The 20,870-nt window shown below is 40.3% G+C and overlaps 1 protein-coding gene across 2 annotated transcripts in view; it reads left to right on the forward strand.

Annotated features, from left to right (window-relative positions):
- cyth3b (cytohesin 3b) overlaps positions 1-20,870 on the forward strand; it is a 66,651-nt gene that overhangs the window by 25,628 nt on the left and 20,153 nt on the right. The window contains exons 1-6 of one of the 2 annotated variants that reach the window (XM_041817336.1): positions 2,236-2,366; positions 13,023-13,105; positions 13,390-13,454; positions 16,308-16,374; positions 18,974-19,092; positions 19,543-19,623. In XM_041817336.1, coding sequence (XP_041673270.1) covers positions 2,324-2,366; positions 13,023-13,105; positions 13,390-13,454; positions 16,308-16,374; positions 18,974-19,092; positions 19,543-19,623 — 458 coding nt within the window. In that variant the 5' untranslated portion in view covers positions 2,236-2,323. Of the gene's footprint in view, positions 1-2,235; positions 2,367-13,022; positions 13,106-13,389; positions 13,455-16,307; positions 16,375-18,973; positions 19,093-19,542; positions 19,624-20,870 lie in introns of those variants that run through there. The other variant, XM_041817337.1, reaches the window with a different exon arrangement.

A 20,870-nucleotide genomic window follows, 5' to 3' on the forward strand; every position in this document is an offset into this window, starting at 1 on the left:
AGTGACTATGACTAGTGGTTTTCTGTGAAGAGACTGTCTTGCTTCAAGGGATTGTGTTAGAGGGTCTTTGAAGAATCAAACGGCTGTGTTGTGTTTGATGTAACCTCTGATTTTTTGTTGTAATCTAATTTTCATAAAGGGGGAGTGTTGTGGATGTCTCCTCTGAGACAGGAGCTGACAGCCAGTGATTGCAGCAGAAAATAATTTCTGTGAAGCGAGAAAACACTCTGAAGACGTTCCCTGACTTTTAAAAGCACGTCTTTCTCAAATGTTATCGATTTTGTTCCTTATTTATAAAGAATGGCATGAATAAAAAAACACGCTCGCTGTAGGATAACCAACACTATGCTCACAGAACATCAGACTATAAACGTAGGAGACGTTCACCAGCTCGTTGGCATGTTCAGAGACACTTTAGAGAAAGTACTTCATTGCATCAACCTCCTAATACTCTGTATGTTCATATAAGGACATTAGTTTAAGTAATTCACTTAAAACACTGAGAGAATTGCTATGAATTTTTCATGCATATTTTTGGCATAATTTTCAAGGGTGTTCATAGATATTTGGGGGTTTTTTAAATTTTTTTGAGAGTTTATTGGAAGTTTTTGTTGTGTGAAATTTTTAAGTATTTTCATGGGAATTTGGCCTTTTTAGGGGGGTATTTGAGGAAGTCTGGAACTTTTCAGGCATTTTCGTGTAACTTTGGGAAATAATAATTCAGTCATTAATAATAATTTAATAATGATAATTGTGGGGGTTTATTTTAGAGGGGTGACTTGGAAAAACTTGTAGGAATTCTCATTGAAACTTGGGAAATTTATTTTCTAATTTTTGGAATTTCATTTGGAATTGGGAGGCATCCTTTGACATTTCTAGAATTATCTGGAAATTTCAGAGAATTTGTTTTCTGTGGTTTTCATGGAATCTTGGAACCGTGAAAAATTTTCAAGATTTTTTTTTTTTCAGATTTTTTAAAAAGTAAAATTTAGTATTTAGGATTATGTTTCACTGAAACATTTGAGAAATAGTTAAAGAAATTTTGGAGTACTTTTCATGGGAAAATAAAGAATTTTTTACAGAATTTTTGGGTAGTTTCTTTGAAAATTTAGGATATTTATGATATTTATTTTGATATTGGACTTTTTTGGGGGGGTCAAAATTCATTCCTGTTCAAAGACAAGAAGATAACTGGATGGTCAATATTCCTGGCTTCCATTACACCTTGGAAACAAAAGAACACTCCAAGCAACTCTGAGAAAAAGGTTATTGAAGTCAGGGGATGGATACAAAAAAATCCAAGGCACTGAACATCCCCCAGAGCTCAGCTGAATCATCAAGAAATGGAAGGAATATGGCACATGTGTAAATCTCCCTGGATCAGGCTGTCCTCACAAACTGAGTGAATGTAAAAGGAGACTAGTGAGAGAGGCCACCAAGACACCTATGACTTCTCTGAGGGAGTTCCAAGCTTCAGCAGCTGAGATAGGAGAGACTCTGCAGACAACTACTGTTGTCTGGGTTCTTCACCAGTCAAAGCTTTTTGGGAGAGCGGACAAGAGAAAGCCACTGCTGAAGAAAAGGCATGTGGGAGACTCTATGGGCAAGTGGAAAAAGTTCTTGGATCTAATGAGACCAAAATAGAACTTTTTGGCCATCAGACAAGACGCCAAAAACACTTGCATCACCACAAACACACCATCCTCACTGTGAAGCACACTGGTGGCAGCATCAGCACACTGGTGGGGATGCTTCTCAGCAGCCGGCCCTGGAAGGCTTGTAAAGGTAGAGGGTAAATGAATGTGGCAGAATATAGGAAAATCCTGGAGGACAATCTTAATCAATCTGAAAGGGAACAATGAGTTCGGAGAAGATATATTTTCCAGCAAGACAGTGACCTTAAATTTTTTTTTCCAGAAGCTATGATAAGTAAAGAATTACATCATGATTTCTTTATCAGGTCTTCTGCTACTCTTCTATGTTCTCCAGGTGAGATATGTAAAGGAGCAGATGGAGCTGAGTACACAACGAGACTACAGGTGTTAAGAGAGCTGGTTAGACCAGACTGGGCGGTTGCAGCAGGAGGAATGTGGACTATTTCCATAGCTGGGTTGTCATCTGTCAGAGAGGCTGTCAGAATGTGTGTTTTAGCTTTGTGTGTGCATGCTTGAGAGCTGTGAGTGGGAGTAATGCAGAGGGGGAAAACAATTACTGCCTGAACACCTACGAGCTACAACTAAAGCGGGAAGAAGGCGCTAAAAGCAGTCAGCAGGAGCTCTGACACTCAGACCAGCATAAGGACGGAGACGGCTCAGCTGATGGCATGTCTGACATCATGGGAAGTGGAGCGAGATGGAGGACATGTGGTATGTGTTAAACTCAGGAAATCAACAGTAAGGCTTTCTCTTGTGTTGGATTGCATGTAGGAGTTGCAGCAGTGTGTTACATGGACATACGTTGGAGCGACTTTGAGCCCTGGAAGTTTTTGTTTCTTCAGTCATCGTGTCACAGCCTCTGACACACTCACCTGGCTTTCTTACATCACTCCTAGTCCCGCTGGGTTGCGGTTTGCATTGGCTTGAGTGGGCTTGTGTAAGTGCTGCCTGATCAGCCCTGTGGTGAGAACGCTCTCTGCTCTCCTTGTTGTGTTTACCGGGTTGCCATTGTTACAGTCAGACCAGCCCAGCGGTCCTAATCGCTCCACACATCCCATCCATTGTTTCTCTCTGAGCCTGGTGGAAATCAGGAAGTCTTACACCGGCTATGTTTGCTGCTGGGCTTCTGCCATCATTTCCACCAAAGGAGACTCTCTTAAAAGGACAAAAAAGAGAGAAAATGAGTGATGTTTCTAGCCAAGAGTGAAGAAAAATGCAACTTAATGAGGCTAGACTGACAAGATTTATTAGACCTATAAGGGCGCCAAAAAATACCCACGTATATGCACTGACACAGACACAAAAAGGGATTGAGAGGGTTAAATCTCTGTTTTAATACCTAAATAAGGGTTAAAATTAAGTACTAAAGGTTTGTATTGAAGTGTATTACCAACTTTTTGTTTTTATTGAGTTTAAGTGCCACGCCAAAGTTTGCTCTTTATTTTGACATATGAGTCAGAAATAGGAAAAAGATGCCAGGTTACTTGTCTTGTTGCATTAGCCAGTATGTACTGATTCATTTCCATTAGGGATGCACATAAATATTTTCATGATATTAGTATCAGCAGGTATGAAAATTTGGATTCACCAAAGTATTAGTTGTAAATATCAGCTGGCTGTTCCTATAATCTGTATTTTCACTACCTTACACTTACACTACCTCAAAGATTTTTTCAAGAATTCTTATTTTTTTGTCGTTGTAGTGGGATGTGTCTTTCTAAGGATGCTGCTATAGGCTGCAAGTTTGATTGCCAAAATTCGTCTCTATAATATTGAAACCCTAGCCACTCTGCATTTCCAGCAATTTAAGCCCAGCACTGCTCAGCACCACCCTCCTCCATGGCTTCCTTCTCAAAACCACTTGTTTTGAATTGAGGACCTCAATAAAAAAAGACACTTCATAAACCAGGGGCACTTTGTGGGTCAAACTTTTAAATAAACCAAAGAATTTTCTAAGATAGCCCTATTTTTTTATTTTTATTTATGTAATTAATTTTTTATTTTTTTTTCAGATTTTTATCTTCTTTTAAATGTATCCAATTTTTAGGCCCTAGCAGTGAGATCAGTCACTATATCGCAACCAGCCACGGGGGGGCGACTGAAATATTTTAGCTAGATATTTCCGTGGCTGTCATGTTGTCTGTCACTTGGTTTGATGCTAATATGCTGTGTCATGATATATGAAAAACCCCAGCAGAAAAATTCCACTCCCAGCTTAACATGCATTATATTTGTTAGTAATGGCTGGCAGGCAGATTTCTGAAAAGTGGTTGAAACATGAAGTCATTCCTGGTTAATTGTTTCAATCTTGATTATTTTGGGAGTTATCTTTATAACTTTAGGGAGTTTTAAAAAAGAACATACCAGAATTGCCTCAGCATATTTTTTCTTTTGCAGGTTTTTTTTTAATTTGTGATGTTCTGGGGGCTGAATGGGAAGATATGGGGGCCCTGATGTGGCCCCTGGGCTGCCAGTTGATGATGTCATAAGGAGTATTAACTATACAGAATACCAACATTTTGTTTTGATTCATAAATTTTGAGGGGAAAAGCACTTAAAAGTTAATCATCCCAGGATATGCTTAGCTCTGGCATTGTTTTAAGTAGGAACATGGAAGTGCCTTTTTCAGTGTTTTTCCCCCTCATTAGAAGAAATCGATGAATGCCAGCAATATTTTGGTTTCTGGGAGCTGGTCTGCCCTGGTCTGGTGAAATTCTTCATACTTTGTAATTTAGTATGAACTGATTTGATTTTGGTGGTCAAAGGTCAGTGGGCCTCATGTTCATCAATTTTTTTGTGGAATCAATGCCTTGATATCACATGCTTTGAAAAACACAGTAATGGGAAAGGCAGTCAGCCCGAACATTACTACCGCAAAAACAGGCTAAAGCAGTTGAAAATTTGACTTCATTTATAAAAGAAAAAAAAAAAAAAAAAAGATGAAAACAGCACAACGTGCAATGTTTGTCTAATAGTAATTTCATGCAAGGCATGCATCATTTGAATTGATTTTTCTACATCCACAGATCTCGGATCGAGAGACTAGTTTTACATGTACTTTAAGGTTTTATCAGTTAAAGAAAATGAGCTGTAGTTGCGTACCATAACTCAAGTTCAGAGATTGAAGATCCAGGAAGAAGTTTGAATGAGACATTTAAAACAACAAAAGTTTATATGTAGGCATTTTCTCCTCCCCAAAACTTAATGTTTAACATTTTTAGTTATCTTAACTGTTTATTATTGCCAGTTATTGAAGTGTGCTTGTCATTGGCTCTCACTGAAGGAGGCATTCATCTTTTTCAGTGTTCAGAGAGAAAGAGACTCAATAGAGTTTGAGTTAACAGTGAAAACCTATGTAGTCTACTCTTTCCAAAAAGAAAATTCACAGGAAGGAATTGATAAGGGAATCAATTAAGCATTTAATTGATAAGAAGAATCAATAATGGCATCAATATCAATAAAATCTCCCATCCCTTGCAGAGACACAACAGCCTCACGGTAGTTCTGTGTCTCTGATTTTGGATTTTTTTTCTGTTAGTGGTAAGAATGCATACCTGTGTTACATAACTAGAAAGGTCTGAAGCTGCCAACTTATGTAAATCCAGTTTTAGTTATGCCTGATAGTTTCAGTTTCAGTTTGATGGAGCAGTGTGATACCTGAAACTCTGACAGTTCGTCTGTTGGACACATGATTGGATGGATTTCCAAAATGCTGGTTTTCTGGACCTTTTCTGTGATCTTATATACAAAGAATTTGCACAATTTGTAACTGTCGGAAACTTATTAGAATATCATCAGCATGGTATTTTTTCTTGTTTGTTGTTGGCCTTTTTGTCAAACAGTCAAACTTTATTGGAAATATCACTGGTCTGATGCACTTTGGCTGCATGCAAAACCATTAAAAGTGCAAAGTCTGCACTAATTAGGCATTTAACCCTTTAAACTCTGCATACGTGTGAATGCATCACCAGTTAGACCTTTAATTTTCTGCTTGAAACTAAACTAAGAAACTAACCAGCTAAGCCTGGATGCACATGTTGGCGCTCCTGTAAACTTCACCCAACACCCCCAAGTCATCAGTATGCAGGACCGTCGCCCCCTCTGCCCTTGATACCAAGGAGATTGTAAAGGGGACTGTCAAAGGCGTTTAGTCATTTGACTTTGTGATCTTCCAATAAAAGCAATGTCATCCACATGAATCAGATCAAAACCTCTGCAGTGTCTCCACAACTGTCTCAGGATTGAGGTTTTCCTGTCTGGACTTGGACTTGAATGGAAATGGTTGTAATGTTTTATTCAAGACCTTAAGTGGCAGTGATTCAGCTGATCTGAGGTCTAAAGGTTCATCCACAGAGCTCACAGCAGCTTTAACGTGTATTCAAGCGCTGTGACGGACTAAAAATAAGTCTCAAAAGTAGTGATTATTTCCAGTGATGGAGACAGAGCATGGTTACTCCTACAAAGATGATATCACTGTGCAGCATGAGTAGACCTGAAACGCAGCCTCTGTTGTCAGCGGTGTGAGTAATTAGCATGTGATCTTCATTTTCTTCTCAGACACTCTTCAGCAGGATCAGTCATAAGTTACGGCTCAAAAGGAGTCATGAGATTTTACCACTAATTATATTTAATTATAGTAGTACCAGCCGTGGCCAACACTGACAATGGCCTCCAAATGGCTAGAGCTGGTTCATGCTAAAGCTGTTCAAGTTCTCTACTTTCTGATTGGTCAGTTTTAAGTCTGCATGTGCAGCAACATCTTTTGGTCCTACGTGTTCCATTGAGTAGATGAAAAGAGTCAAAACTGTGAGGTACAGTCAAACTCAAGCTTCATGTCCCAATAATGGGCCAGGGTTCATTTAGAATTTGCTGTTGGCCAATTAGAAATGAATAATGGACCACATTTGGCCCCCAGGCCATAGTTTGGACACCTCTGCTGTAAACATTACACTCTTATTTTTGCTGTTTCCTTTTTACATCACGTCCTTTTGACCCCTGCCCTTCCTGTCCAACTGAGAAATCTCACTTTTAGGGACGTGTAAAAAGGAAATTCTTGGGGGGGACTGTCACAAGGACTCATGCCTAGGCTGCACATTAGCAGATATTGACCCGCTAGGTTGCATCTGATAAGGAGAGAAGAACTACAACTGATTGTAAGATTCTAAGAATGAGACACAACCAACTTTTACCTTTCCTTTGAAGTAATTTGGATCATGAGTCCGTCTGAGAAAACTTGGGCACAGTGGCAGTCATTCATCTGTGCATGGCTAAAGGAAAAAAGCCTAAGCATGCAAGTTTGAACTATTATGATGATGTATTGATTGCTTCTGAAACAACAGCCCTGAAGTCATAATAAGAAAAGGCAGAGTGGTGCTGCATTGGTAATCTATGTGGTCATGCCTGGGGTTAAATGTGGCGTGTTTGTATGTAACCTAATATGGATTATTCTTTGAGGAGCGCTGCTCTCTGCAGGAATAAACACACAGACTTTTACATTCTCATGTATAATGCATGAGAGGTCCAGTCTCTGTACAGTAGTAGTTGTCCTCATAATGATATCAGATTTCCACTCACAGCAAAACACACACAGCGGGGGAATTGTTACCCAAAACAGACAATCCATCCCTTTCACCAGTCCGTTCGAGCTCTTTCAGAGAGAGTAGGAGGGGTGGAGGACTTTTTGCGCATTACAGACGTAGGTTGCCTGCAGGGTCTCTTCGCTCTACAATCAGTGCTTTATGAGGCCGCTCAACTGAGCCCAAGGAGAGCGAGTGAACGGAGGCAGAGAGTGTGAAGATCTGCTCCTGCATCACTCTGAAGTCTTTACAGTTCTCCTCTGACTGACATGTAGGGGCTTCCTTTTGTGTCTTTCTACACAGATGAGTTCAACTTTTCCAACTTAAAAAAAACACCTAAAACTTTCGAATCTATTAGGCCAGTGTTTGGTGCAACATGATGGCGAATTTCTCTTGTCAAATTAGTAGATTACAATTTTATATTAACAAAGAGTTTTGATAGATTTGTCAGGGCTATTTGGTTGCTCCAAGAAGCAATCAAGGGTTTCCATTAGTGATGCTCCTAGCCATATAGTTTCCCATCTGATTAAATGCAAAATATAATCGCATCAGTTTGACTAGTCTAAAGCCATCTGCACATCTAAAGCCATAACCATCTTCACACTGCAATAGCAAACAAATCTCCCTCTGTAAAGATGGGAAGTTGGTTTGCAAAATGTGGCTATTGTTAGCAGTGCTAGCACTGCTGGCCTTTGACCTCTTTTGCAGATTAATTTCAAGATTCCTGTGGTGAATATCCTCACTCAGTGCTTCAGTTTTCTGTGAGTATAACCTGACACAGCCTTTGAGTAACTTTATCCCCATTTCCTAGATCAAAATAGTGCTAAACCACATTGTTCTTACAAGGCGCAATCAGTGCTATAGCAGTTAGCAGTTGTTTATACCAAAGGCAGTAGTCAATAAGAACAGGTCCAGTAGCTGCTAGTTGGACGTGACTGTGTTCCAGTTTAACCATAGTGTTTTGCTGGGATTCTGGGTCTGAAATGATAAAAATGTTGATAATTAATTGACACGGTGTGTCTGATCTCTTCCTTGTTCAAACCTCAGCAGACCATTTAGGACATTTCCCTTTGAGCTCAACAACAAAGTTTGCAAATGTTGCACAGATTGTGCAAATAAATGTTTTTGCACTCTGATAGTTAAGAAAAACACAATTCAGCTCCATATAGTCATCTGCATACATTTTGCACATTCAGGGTGATAAGGATTACTCACAGGGCCTAGTGTGCTGACAGGATGGGAGGGCAGCCAGAGTCAAGTTCGACATGTCGATACATGTGTGTTGCCAAGGTCAAGCTTGATGGCATCTATTTTGTCTGGGCCTTTTCAGCCCCGGTAATCGGCCTGGAGGCGGTGGCAGTTTTCAGGCCCTTGGGACATCTACAGCAAGACCAGGGACTTGTGGTAATCCAGACAGGACAATGGTTCCCAAAGTTTGGGTCAGTCCTGACACACTGAGAGAGGCCAGTGAGATGGCTTCCAAAAATATATATACATTTTAAATGGATTTAAATTGTATTTTTCACCCATTTTTGTAGAAATATATGCATTATTTTTTAGTTTAAAATAAAAACATTGTCATTTGGGGAGATTCATGTGGAAACAAAGCAAAAAAAAAACCCTCAAAATTTAGGTCTGCATTTGACTATTCTTGAATGTGCACTGCTGTGTTCAACTATGCCTCAACCACCCTAGGTCATTTTTAAAAACAACCCCCCCCCCCCCCCCCCCCATTCCACTCTTAAGGTGTGGATTTTGTCATTTCTTCAAAGATTATTTTCCCATGTCACGGCTAATGTGCAAGGACATCCAGAGCATGACCTGGATTGTGTCAATCTGTTGCCAAGTGCATCGTACAACCCAACTTCAAAAATACCAAAATATCCCTTTAAGGTAGCCTCAGCCTCTCCTTTTAGCCTGTTTTGTGACTGTATGGTGACCACGAGGGGTGAGTATTGGCAAGAACCTCATGATACGATACGCATCACGATACTTGGGTCACGATACAGTAGTATCACGATATATCAGGATGTCATGATATTGTGATATATTGCGATATTCTACACAGTTAACTAAGAAAAATATAGAGATGATGTATATGTAAATCACACAGTACGTTGGTGGTGTTCCCGCTATATTTCATGGCAGCAAGACAGAGCTTGCAAACGGCATTTCCTTTCTCTAACTCGCTGTTTGTGCTCCCCGTTTTAACTTTGAAGCCTAAATGCTTCCAAACGTCTGCTTTGAATTGTGCAGGTGTTGGTATTTTGTAAGCCATGTGGAGGTGCGGAAGTCGTATTTTACTAACAACTTGGCTAAAATATGAGTTTTTACTTTTTACAAAAAAAATCAATATTAAGAGTTGAAGTATCGATATTGTATCGGATGTCAAAGTATCGTGATATATTGCCGTATCGATATTTTTTCACAGCTCTAGTGACCACCATCATTAAGCTTCAAATCTTGGCTTCTGTAACCACTGGATGATGTCACTGAGACTACGTTCATGTTTTATGCAGTCTTGTCTTCCATTATATTCAAGTTGAGCCAGTGAGGAAATCTTTTAAAGCACCCAGATAAATTAACTGTGAAACATCAATCAGCTGCTCAGACACATCTAACCCACTTTTGCTTCCTTCAAGTCTGTTATATCTTCTTCTTCTGCTTCTCTGTTGTCGTAGAAGTTCCTTTAGAAATGGTGTGAGATTCAGAGTGTATATATATGTGAGAGAGAGACGATCACAGTTAAAAAAGCCATCTACACCCATCTGGCTCCTTGCTCCTTTGACTGGCTGCTCGCCTGTGATAACACAAGCTCAAGGCCCTCAGAGCGTTACAACCTAATGGTCCATGCTGCTTCTGTCACTTTGTCTCTCAGAGCAAGACGGGAGGAGAAGGAAGGATTGAGAGATGGAGAGTGGAGATAAAGAGGGAATAACTTTACTTTTTCTTTCTCCATTATTTACAGTCAGAGGGGGAAACAACAGGGAGGAAAAAAACGTCGGAAACGCAAAGCTGCTTAGCGCTATGATTCAGTCGGGGGATTTGACTCCGCTCTCACCCCCACTTCAAGCAGTGTGGTGGAGGCGGACAAAGAGCGAGATAGAGGGGGAGTGTGTGCATGTGTGTGTGATAGAGAGAGAGAGAAGCAGCGTAGGAGAAGCACAATCTGGTATAGCTCCATGTGAAAATGACCTACTTCCCGTCAGCCCACTCTCTGCTGGATTGCTGTTTTCTGATGTTCAGAGGAGAAGGGTCTTGGGGGAAAGAGGTTAACGTGGCATGGTTAAATGAAGGATAAGTAGGTGGCTTTAAGGGCTCCCGTGGTGCAGAATAAAATAAATATCATGCGTGTGAAGTGTAAATTTAGCATGCATGGCATATAAAGTGTGTATTCACCTGTGTGTGCAGTGTTTGCCGATTGGGTAGTAAAACATGCATGAGGCGTGATGTGCCGCTCTCTTTCTGCAGTGTTAATTACACCATACCAGTTGACTATCAGAGAGCCAATATTTGAGGGGGCAGGCCTCGGCAGATGTTCAGCGGTCGGCGAGTGTGTCAAACACAGGATGTTATTTATGGCACTGATCTGCTTTTTTAACAGGGAACTTTATGTGGTTTTTCCTGGGTTTGAAGAAAATTCTCATGGGAAACTTCCTCCTTAAATGTGGCTTTTGTCTCATCAACAACCTCCTCTATGTAGTTCAAGTGAAAAAGACTAGATTGTTTGGTGGGAAATGGCACTTTTTCAACTATTTTCAAGTACAAAAACTACCTGTATGCCCATTGATCAACATTTATACTCTCAATTATGCTCTCAAAACTGATCATTTCATTCAGGATAACTTTGTCAAGAAAGGCACGTGATTTGCAGTTAAAAATATTTCAATTTTTTAGCAGTTATTAATTAGCATTTCTTGCTGTTAATTATATTTGATGGTGTAGCTGTTCTGGAATCCCCCCTGCCCTTTCACCAGCCTACGTGGAAAGCATCAAGCAGGAACAGCACACGTTCTGGCTCTTCCTGTGCCAATAAGGAATGCCTGAGGCAGGGAGAGAAGCAGCAACAAACCCAGAGCAGAGTAAAGCATCAGTGACAAAAGAATGACATTAAGTCAGATGTATCGAAGGGAGGCGCTGGGGTGGAGGAAGGTTGTAAAAAGCAGCTTGCAGAGGAAGCAGCAAAGTGTCGCCAGGCTAGAGCAGTTTAAATAAGGCAGTATAAGTGCAATTATGTGGCAGTGCTTAACTCTATACTTTGATTTATGAGTAGATTTGCTGATGCATTTACCAATCGTATTGTTTGGTTTGAAAAAAAATCAACATTTTTAGCGTTTGGGTTGTCTGCTTAGCTTTGTAGTGTACTGAGACCTCCCACAGGTGGCAGTATAACCTGATAAAAGAGCACTAAAGTCAGCCTTATTAAGGGAATAGCTTGCTTTTACTCACTTTGTTCAACAGAGCAGTACAAAAACCTCCCAAGGAGCAATATAACACAGTATCCTACAGTAATGAGAACTGATTTACACAATGACTGTGTTAACATGACAGTTTCTGTTTGTGCTTGTGTGTGGTTTCCTAAAAATTGTGGCGTATCCAAAGTAACTCCATGACTGTTGAATGGTCATCAGAGAGACTCAGTGACTGTTGAGTGGTCATCAGAGTAACTCCATGACTATTGAGTGGTCATCAGAGTGACTCTGTGACTGTTCAGTGGTCACCTGAGTGACTCCATGACTGTTGAGTGGTCATCAGAGTGACTCTGTGACTGTTGAGTGGTCATCTGAGTGACTCCATGACTGTTGAGTGGTCATCAGAGTGACTCTGTGACTGTTGAGTGGTTATCCGAGTGACTCTGTGACCGTTGAGTGGTCATCAGAGTAACTCTGTGACTGTTGAGTGGTCATCAGAGTGACTCTGTGACTGTTGAGTGGTCATCTGAGTGACTCTGTGACTGTTGAGTGGTTATCCGAGTGACTCTGTGACCGTTGAGTGGTCATCAGAGTAACTCTGTGACTGTTGAGTGGTCATCTGAGTGACTCTGTGACTGTTGAGTGGTCATCAGAGTAACTCTGTGACTGTTGAGTGGTCATCTGAGTGACTCTGTAACTGTTGAGAGCATAAGCCAAAATTGAGGATAGCATAAAAAAGGAAAGTGCACCCTCTGTTATAAGAAACACAGGCTTTATTTTGCTTTCTGTATGGACTTGTCTGTTGAATGAGGCTGAAAATAAGTGATATTTTGGACTGGTAATTAGATGGATGCAATGAGTCAGCATTTTGGAGTACAAGTGTATTTTTACATCCATGGTTAAATGTTTCCTATTAACGCAAAAGGTGAGGGAGGGACTTGTGGCATTTGCAACAGCCAATCAGGCTGTGTTTAAGGATTCAAACTCAAAATAGCATGACTGGCTTTGCAGGTCTGTGTGTCTGTTATTTGATGGCAGTGTTTACATTAAGGGAAGGTTTTTATAGGACTTTAAGATAGCAAACAACCATATGTTGAATCATTAGCGTATCTTGTACGTTCAACATTCAGTTTATTATCACAGGATACACACAGAGTAAACGATGATCTACTGTCAGTTAGCATACTAATGTAGGTCATGAGTAATGTGTCGAGGCCGGATTCATTGAAGAGGTATGCACTGTCAGACATAATCCCTGTGACTCTGACTGGTTGGAAGGTGAATTAATTTAATCCATCCTCATAACTCTGCCCCTCCCTCTCTTCCTCGCTCACACAAACACATGCTCTTTCATTTTCCCGTCTCTCTGTGTTTTTCAGTACCTGAGGATCTGTCTTTGGAGGAGAGAGATGAGCTGTCGAACATACGGCGCAGGAAAAAAGAGCTGCTGGATGATATTGAAGTGAGTGACATTCAAGACGGGGCTTCTTAGAATTTGTTTCAGTAGCAGAAAGTTTTTGTTTGTGCTTTACATAGATGGAATCTGATCAAATATAATGCTGGATAATGTTGCATATTAGTGTTGAGCATCAATTTGATTGTTTTATTGTGATATATCTGCATTTGGTCACCATATTCTTTCTTTGTCTATCAACCAACAACTGCAGAAATGTAAATGTAAGAGCACCATATATAAAGATATGTTGTACTGAATGGAAAAATAACATTTTTGTCTTTTTTCTGCAGCGGCTGAAGTTTGAAATTGCAGAAGTCATGACTGAAATCGAGCAGCTTACGTGTGTAGGAGAGAGGTGAGTTCTTCCTTTTGAGAGCATCATTTATTTTCATTCATTTATTTTTTAGAGCTTTCATTGATGATCAATCATCTGATTGTTTTCATGATTCATTGATAAATGTAATTGTATGAAATATAGAAAATACTTAGCACATCAAACATGTAGAGGAGAGGAGTTAGTCAATCATAAATTGCAAGCACACTCCTGCACACTGTCTAACTTGCAAAATCATAATGTAAATCTTAGATCTGGAACTTTCATCGGTTTCTTGCAAGTGAGACAGTACGCTAACCTGACAAGCCAGATGGATTTGTTTCGCACATCCATCTGGGAAAGCTTCAATAGGAAATGTTTGAGAAAAAGCAGAGGCTTTGAAAAAACTCGGAGTGTGATTGCATGAACATTCTGTCTGTCACATCTCTACGGGCCAATCAGAGCAACAAAACACGTGAAGTAGCCGCTATCGCGCTGCGCATGCGCAGCTTCTGAGGAATAATGCGAAACATGTCGACTATAGACATGTAAGTACTCGACTTCTGCTATTTTAGAAAAGGAAACAACTCACTGCTGTTCTTTGTTTTTCTTTCAAAGAAGAAATGTTGTCAAGTTCTGATAAAACTGGCGCTTTAGCAGCATCCACGCTAATCTCTTCCTCCATAACTGCACCAGCTCTTGCTGCTGCTTGTTTACGTCACGACTCTGCTGCACCTGAAAGTACTGCCCCTCGTCTCTGATTGGTCCTGTTACTTTCTAACCGGGCCCAAACAGTTCAGATGGGAGCTTAACAAGATGGATTCACCAGTGAAAAACAAGGAAACGGGTGTATCTATCTGCTTTGCAAGGTTAACAGTATGCCGCAGGTGGCTTATAATTTTGTCCAGAAAAAGTATGGAAAACTGGATTTTTAATTCCTTTCACAGATGATGGTTGCATATTCAGATCTCCCCTTTTTCAAAAATGGGTCAACAACCAAAAACCTAGTTTTGAAAATAACATGTCATCAGTTTCCTGCATAATGTTGACATTCTGAAAGTGTATTAACTGTTGCCACATGTATCAAAAGTAAACACATTGGACATGTCCCTTAAATCTACTTCCTGTCTGTGTTTGGACACTTCCCTCAGATTCAAGTGTCCGTTTCAGACTCTTCATAAAGCCTGTTTCAGACTGGGTGCATGAGATCCACATCTTGGCTGTGTCATGGTTAGATTTTCATTTTGGTGTGCATGTCAACAAGTCATGGCTTTCAGACTGCTTGAGCAAGTGCATCTCTGACACGGAGAATCTACAGAATAGAAGGCTTGCTCATTCATGTCATGAGGCAATCGGCCCAAACAGACGGGTAAAAGGTGAAATGGAGACCCATATTTACGTTGTTTTAGCAGATGTGTAACTCTGCAAAGCAGACCATCAGGCAGATCCATCTTGCAAAGCTCCAATCTATAACAGTTGCAGACCAATCAGCATCATTTGAGGAGAATGAGGCAGTAGCCTCAAGTGGGTTTAGTTGTACTGTGAGCCAATGGCAATGGCTGTCGTCAGTGTAGCAGTTAGCTCAGAGGTAGCCTTGGTATAGTGGCTGTTTTATCATAACTTGACCACATTCCTTTATGAAATAAAGATCAAAGAACAGCACTGAAAGCTTTTTGTGATGACAAAGGTGTTTTTGCTCTTTTTCCAGCTTGATTCTGCAGGAGTTTGCGATCCTTGTGGGGGGCTTTGAGTTGAACTGTAAGCTGGTGTATTCAATGGCTGCTCCAAAGCGATTAGCTTAGATGCAGCTGTAGAAAAGCAGCAGTTTAATCAGACCTCAACCACATTTCCTTAGTAGAACACGAGCAAAGAGTCACACCAAAAGCTTCTCTTAACAGCAAAGTTGTTTTGCGTGTCTTTCCATTGGCTTCGGCAGGAATTTTAGCCACTGACAAGCTCTGTCGATTAAACAATACGGCAGAACAAACCTGTATAGCTCCGGTTAGCACTGAGACCTCTCAGGAGGTCGACATCTGTCGATTCACCTTTATTCATTCCCATTCCCAATCCATCAGATTTGTTACAACAGTTCTACAGACATCACCACCAGGCTATCATCACCACCAAAGAAAATATGAATTCTCTGCTAAAATAACTCAAGATGATCTTTTCCTTGAAAATGCAAGCTGGAACAGAAATACTGTTGAGTTTTATGTTTTGTTCAGTAAGCCAGTAACAGTTCACAACTTCTCATGCCTTTTCTTCTCCTCCAATTAATTCTCCATGGAGTCACCTCTGCTGCGAGCCTCACACCTGTCTCTATGTATTCATGTGTGTTAATCTCCCTTTGTTTGAGGAGTGAGGCAGGACAGTCCCTTGACTAAACATTAGCCAAACAGTCTGCATTTAGACGCTTTCGTTTGATTGGTTGATGAGGTGGAGTGAGGAGGCCGCGTGTCAGGCTGTTTGTGTGTCTCAGGTGCAGCTTGCAAAGGAGCTGGGGCTATTTTGGGCACGCAGGAAGCGGAGGGAGCGTGAACAGACACAAAGGTGGAGATTTCCCTTTGGGGAGAATGCAAAATTTGTTTTGAAGGAGAGTGACATTAACATGAGAAATGTTCCTCCAAATGGCTGCAGGATGTGTTTAACCAAAGGGACTGGATGCGCTCATGCACATGTTTAGCACAGGTGAAACCACATGACATTCTGCAGTGTTTTTCTTTGCAGTTTAACCCTGATGTATGCTCAGTCTTTACCAGTCAGAGTAGAAAATAAACAAAGTCATATGACGTCCTGGATGAACCCAAAACAAATGTAATTACTGAGCAAACACAGGAAAGACGCCACACCCGCAACTGTAACCTGCTTAAAGTTTGTTTGTTTGTTTTATTGCAGCAAAACAACACAAAGAAACAAACAGATTGCCATGGGGAGGAAAAAGTTCAACATGGACCCAAAAAAGGTCAGACCATGCCCTGAATGTGTTCTTGTCAGCCTAGATAACACTCAGACTGGTAAATGATGCTCTAATGACTGAATTTAGCCTGAATAAAGTCCTAACTTTGGTATCTGGAGTGTTCTAGATGTCTGTTTGCAGTCTGAGCAGTATTGACCAATCACAAATCAGCAGGCTTAATGTATACAGGAAAAACAGGACTGTAGACATATATGGACGACATGTCTCGGCCTCCTCCTGTTCTGCAAATATGAAGCCAAAATAATCTTCTTCATGAGCACTGAAGTGTAAAACGTCATATCAAGGACACCAGCTTCCACAGTCCAAAGTACACATTTTCTTTTAACTGTCTGATTACAAGCCTCAATTCCAAAAAAGTTGGGACATCAACAAATGTGAATAAGAACAGAATACAATGATTTAGCTTTTCAACCTTCATCATACTTTGGGTACAAACTGATACATTTAATGTTGTTTTTTGTAATATACATATTTAATGAATTTGACACCAAAAATGTGCTCCAAAAAAGCTGGGACAGTGGTAAGAAAATACTGTAACAGTTGTGGGATGCTCACCTCAGTTAAGTTGGTAAAAGTGATAGTGCCATTATTGAGTATAAAAGGTGCACTTCTGAAAGGTTCAGCCAGACTCAGTCAACAATGGTGTGAGTTTCTTCCCCTTTTTTAACTGCATGGGCAAATAGTCCAACAGGTTATGAACAAGGTTCAGCATGAAAATGGAAGCACTTCACAAGGGATACATGACATTGGATTTTTTCCGATGTCTGAAATGCTGATATTTCCAAACTTATTGCAGCTGTTACGGATCTAAACAAACCTTTTTTAATGACCGCTGGGTAGCTGTTTTACATTTAGATTTTACATTTATTCAAAATGTTCAGGGTTCATTATGGGCTCTCTTGAGTGGTTGGCACCCTGTGCAACCATCCATACCTGATGTTCTATTTGTACATTTTGCCAATATTAAAGGCAATATATGATTTATACTGCCTGATATATCGACTGTAAGTATCTTCAGAAATTTTGGTATGGGAAGATAATAAACATTTTAAGCTATTACTGTGTCTACCATGCTAATCATATCATGCATCCCTAAATTTCACCATGTACAGTCCATAGCATCATAAGAAGATTAAAAGATTCTGGAGAAGTCTCTGCATGTAAGGGGCAAGGACAGAAACAAACATGGAAATGCTGTGACCTTAGACCCTTCAGATGGTACTGCATCATCAAAAAAACATGTTATCAAAACAAAGTTCAAAAGCCAGCATCTGTGATGGTCTTGGGGTGTATTAGTGCCCATGGTATGGGTAACTTGCACATTTGTGAGGGCATCAGTCATACTGGAAGCTACATACAGGTTTTGGAGTTTCAGCAGCATGGCTCTACTTTTACCCTTGACTCCTCAGCACTGCATTAAAAACCAGCATAGTGCAACATGTTGCATGTGTCAAATTCAGAATGTGTGTAATGAAGACAGTCAGTTTAAACTTTGTGTATCTTGTCTTTGTCCTGTATTCATGTTGAAAAGGATTAGCAAATCACTTAATTCTGTTCTTATTCACATTAGAATAATGTGCTTAATTTTTGGTTTTCAGGTTTGTAATATAGTTGAAACAGCTCTGGGCAGAACAGATTCTTTTGTCAGCATAAAGCAGACACTCATGTTTTTGAAAGCTCAGTAACTCTTGCATTAGTTTTTGTTTTCATTTCCTCTCACTGTCAGCAGCAGCATCCATCAACAGAGCTGTCAAGTCAGTTTGCACTCATCTAAATGATCAAATAATTGATTAAGAAAGAAAACTTTCAAAAGAAGAAGGCAAACTTAAGCAAAACAAAAAGCAGTGTCATATTATGACCAAACTGTGTTTGTATTTAGATTTTATTAACGGGCACCTAAATCCTATACATTAACATGGAGGAGGCAGAGCTTATGATCTTTAATGGAACAAGTCAGTAAGGGGTGCTCTAAATCTTTTGGCTTAACTTGAGACAGTGAGTGGCCCTGTCAGTTCTTTATACTGTCTATTGGAAAAACAGTCCATGTAAAAAAGGAAAAGAAGCCAGCAAAACTCATTAAAGAAGTACTTAAAATTTTTCCTCACTTGAGAACAAAGCTGAGGAAGTTTGGATTTTAACTGGTTACAAGACGAAGTCTGGATATTTTTAAACTTAGGACCAGTTGATTGCAAATATATTACAAGAAACAAGTTTCTTTAATTTACAGTGAAGCCTCTGAGTGACCTACTATTTACACTTAAACCAAGACTCCCCAGAAACTAATAAAAGGTACCTCCCATTGTTATGTAATGGACCTGGAAATAATGGCTCTTTCTTTGCAGCTTCATTTATCTGATATGTTATCATGGGCATTTCTCTAACTGAGCCTCAACAAATGCAGTGGACAGGAAAGTAAGTTTTGGCTTAAAGCAATTTATGGCTCACCTCAGGCTACATAGGAATCACTGTGACATTGCTCATCGGGGCTTATATTGCTGTCTGATAGCAGATGTATCCAGAGCCCAATTAAATCAGACCATAATAGGTAACTACATTATTAGTAAGTCTATTTTATTTCAAACAGGGGATCCAGTTTCTACTAGAGAACGATCTTCTCCAGAACACCCCAGAGGACATCGCTCAGTTCCTCTACAAAGGCGAAGGGCTCAACAAAACGGTCATTGGGGACTACTTAGGGGAACGGTGAGCTCTCCAGATTTCTCTCTGTTTTTCTTCCACTGTTCTTTTTCCCCTCCAAATCTCTCCGTCAGATCTGCACCACACACGCTCAGACGAGGGCATAAAGCTCCAGGAAATTGTTGGTCTGGATTTATGGAGCAAAGCAGCGGCAGGAGACTGTGCCGGTGAAATAACCAAGGCGACATGTGGTTCTTATCGAAAGGGAAATCAAGGGGATATGACTGTCAGAACAACAGAGGTTTTTATTCTGCCTTGCTCTGTAGACAAAGTGACTGTCTTTGTGAAAGCAGCCCTTTAACATGGCTACACTTCCACCTTAGCCTTCAAAATATGAGAGCCTACCACTTAAGTGCTATTCAAACACATCCCCCTCAGACAGTTCAGCCTCTTTTTCCTCTCAGTTTCAATGATGAGTGTAAATGTGGTGTAAAATGAGCCTATCTTCTCTTCCAGGGATGACTTTAACATCAAAGTCCTCCAGGCGTTTGTGGAGCTTCATGAGTTTGCTGACCTCAACCTCGTACAAGCCTTAAGGTGAGATGACAACAGAGAATAGCACCATGTTGAAAGAAGTGTTTGTGTCTTTGTCAGTGTTTGAAAACTCCGACAGGTGCCAGTAAAAATACGCAAGACCTCAAGGATATTCAGTTTTTTTCTTATGTAGTTCAAAGCTGAAATATGTAGAATTTTAAGACTGGAATGTTGGTTAATTGGAAGTTACAGTGCTGTGAAAAAGTATTTTTTGCATTTATGTCACACTTAAACATTTCAGATCATCAAACAAATTTTAATTAGACAGAGATAACTCTAAGAAATACAATATGCAGGTTTTAATTGAAGATTTCATTGATAAAATAGAAAAAGCCATCCAGACCTCAGCTAAAAGATCTTAAAAAGCAGCACATAATGCTGTGATCTAAAGAGATACAAGAACAGATTAGCAACAAGGTCGTTGACACCTATCAGTCTGGTAAGGGTTACAAAGCCATTTCTAAGGCTTGGGGTTCAAGTGAACCATAGTGGGAGCCATTATCCACAAATGGAGAAAACTTGGTGGCCAGTCTGCTGTGGCTGTGGTATGACCTTAAAGAGAAAGTTCCTGCTGGAAAACCTTTCAATGTGGCTGAATTAAAATAATTCTGCAGGGAAGAGTGGGCAAAAATTCCCCCACAGCGATGTTAAGGACTCATTGCCAGTTGACACTAATGCTCCCTTACAGTTGTTGTTGCCAGGGATGGCACAACCAAGTTTGAGATCTTGTGCTTAATGTGGAGGGTAGTCCCATGCGCCAATCCTCCGAGGTCTGTATATTTGGTGCCATCCTGGGCTCCCCTTGTGCTACGTAAGATCCACGACCAGAACTGCCTTTTTTCACCTCAAGAACATCTTTGGACTCAGACTGTCATTTATGGACTGTGGCGGAAACCCTCAACCCTCAGACTGGTGAATTCGGGGTGTGGGTGAAGCAGCACAGCAAACATAACTTTACCTTGATGTTCCACTATAAAAGAAGGATTTAGTATTCATTCTGTCCTCTTGAAATTTAACCTACAGCTAGAAGAAACCTGAATGACCAAAGGTTGTTCAGCTGGTGTACAAAACTCAAAAGACATAACCGTGGTAAACTGTTACATTTGCACGTTTCGCCATGAAACATGAAATGGTTTATAACTTAGTTGTAGATGCTTCATTCTGATCAAAACTTTACATGTTTGGTGAGGCCCTGGCTTGGTTTAGTCTACAAATCCCTGCCCTAGTAAAGTCAAATACGCCCATCACAT

This window comes from Cheilinus undulatus, linkage group 21, assembly GCF_018320785.1.
Source record: "Cheilinus undulatus linkage group 21, ASM1832078v1, whole genome shotgun sequence".
NCBI lineage: Eukaryota > Metazoa > Chordata > Actinopteri > Labriformes > Labridae > Cheilinus > Cheilinus undulatus.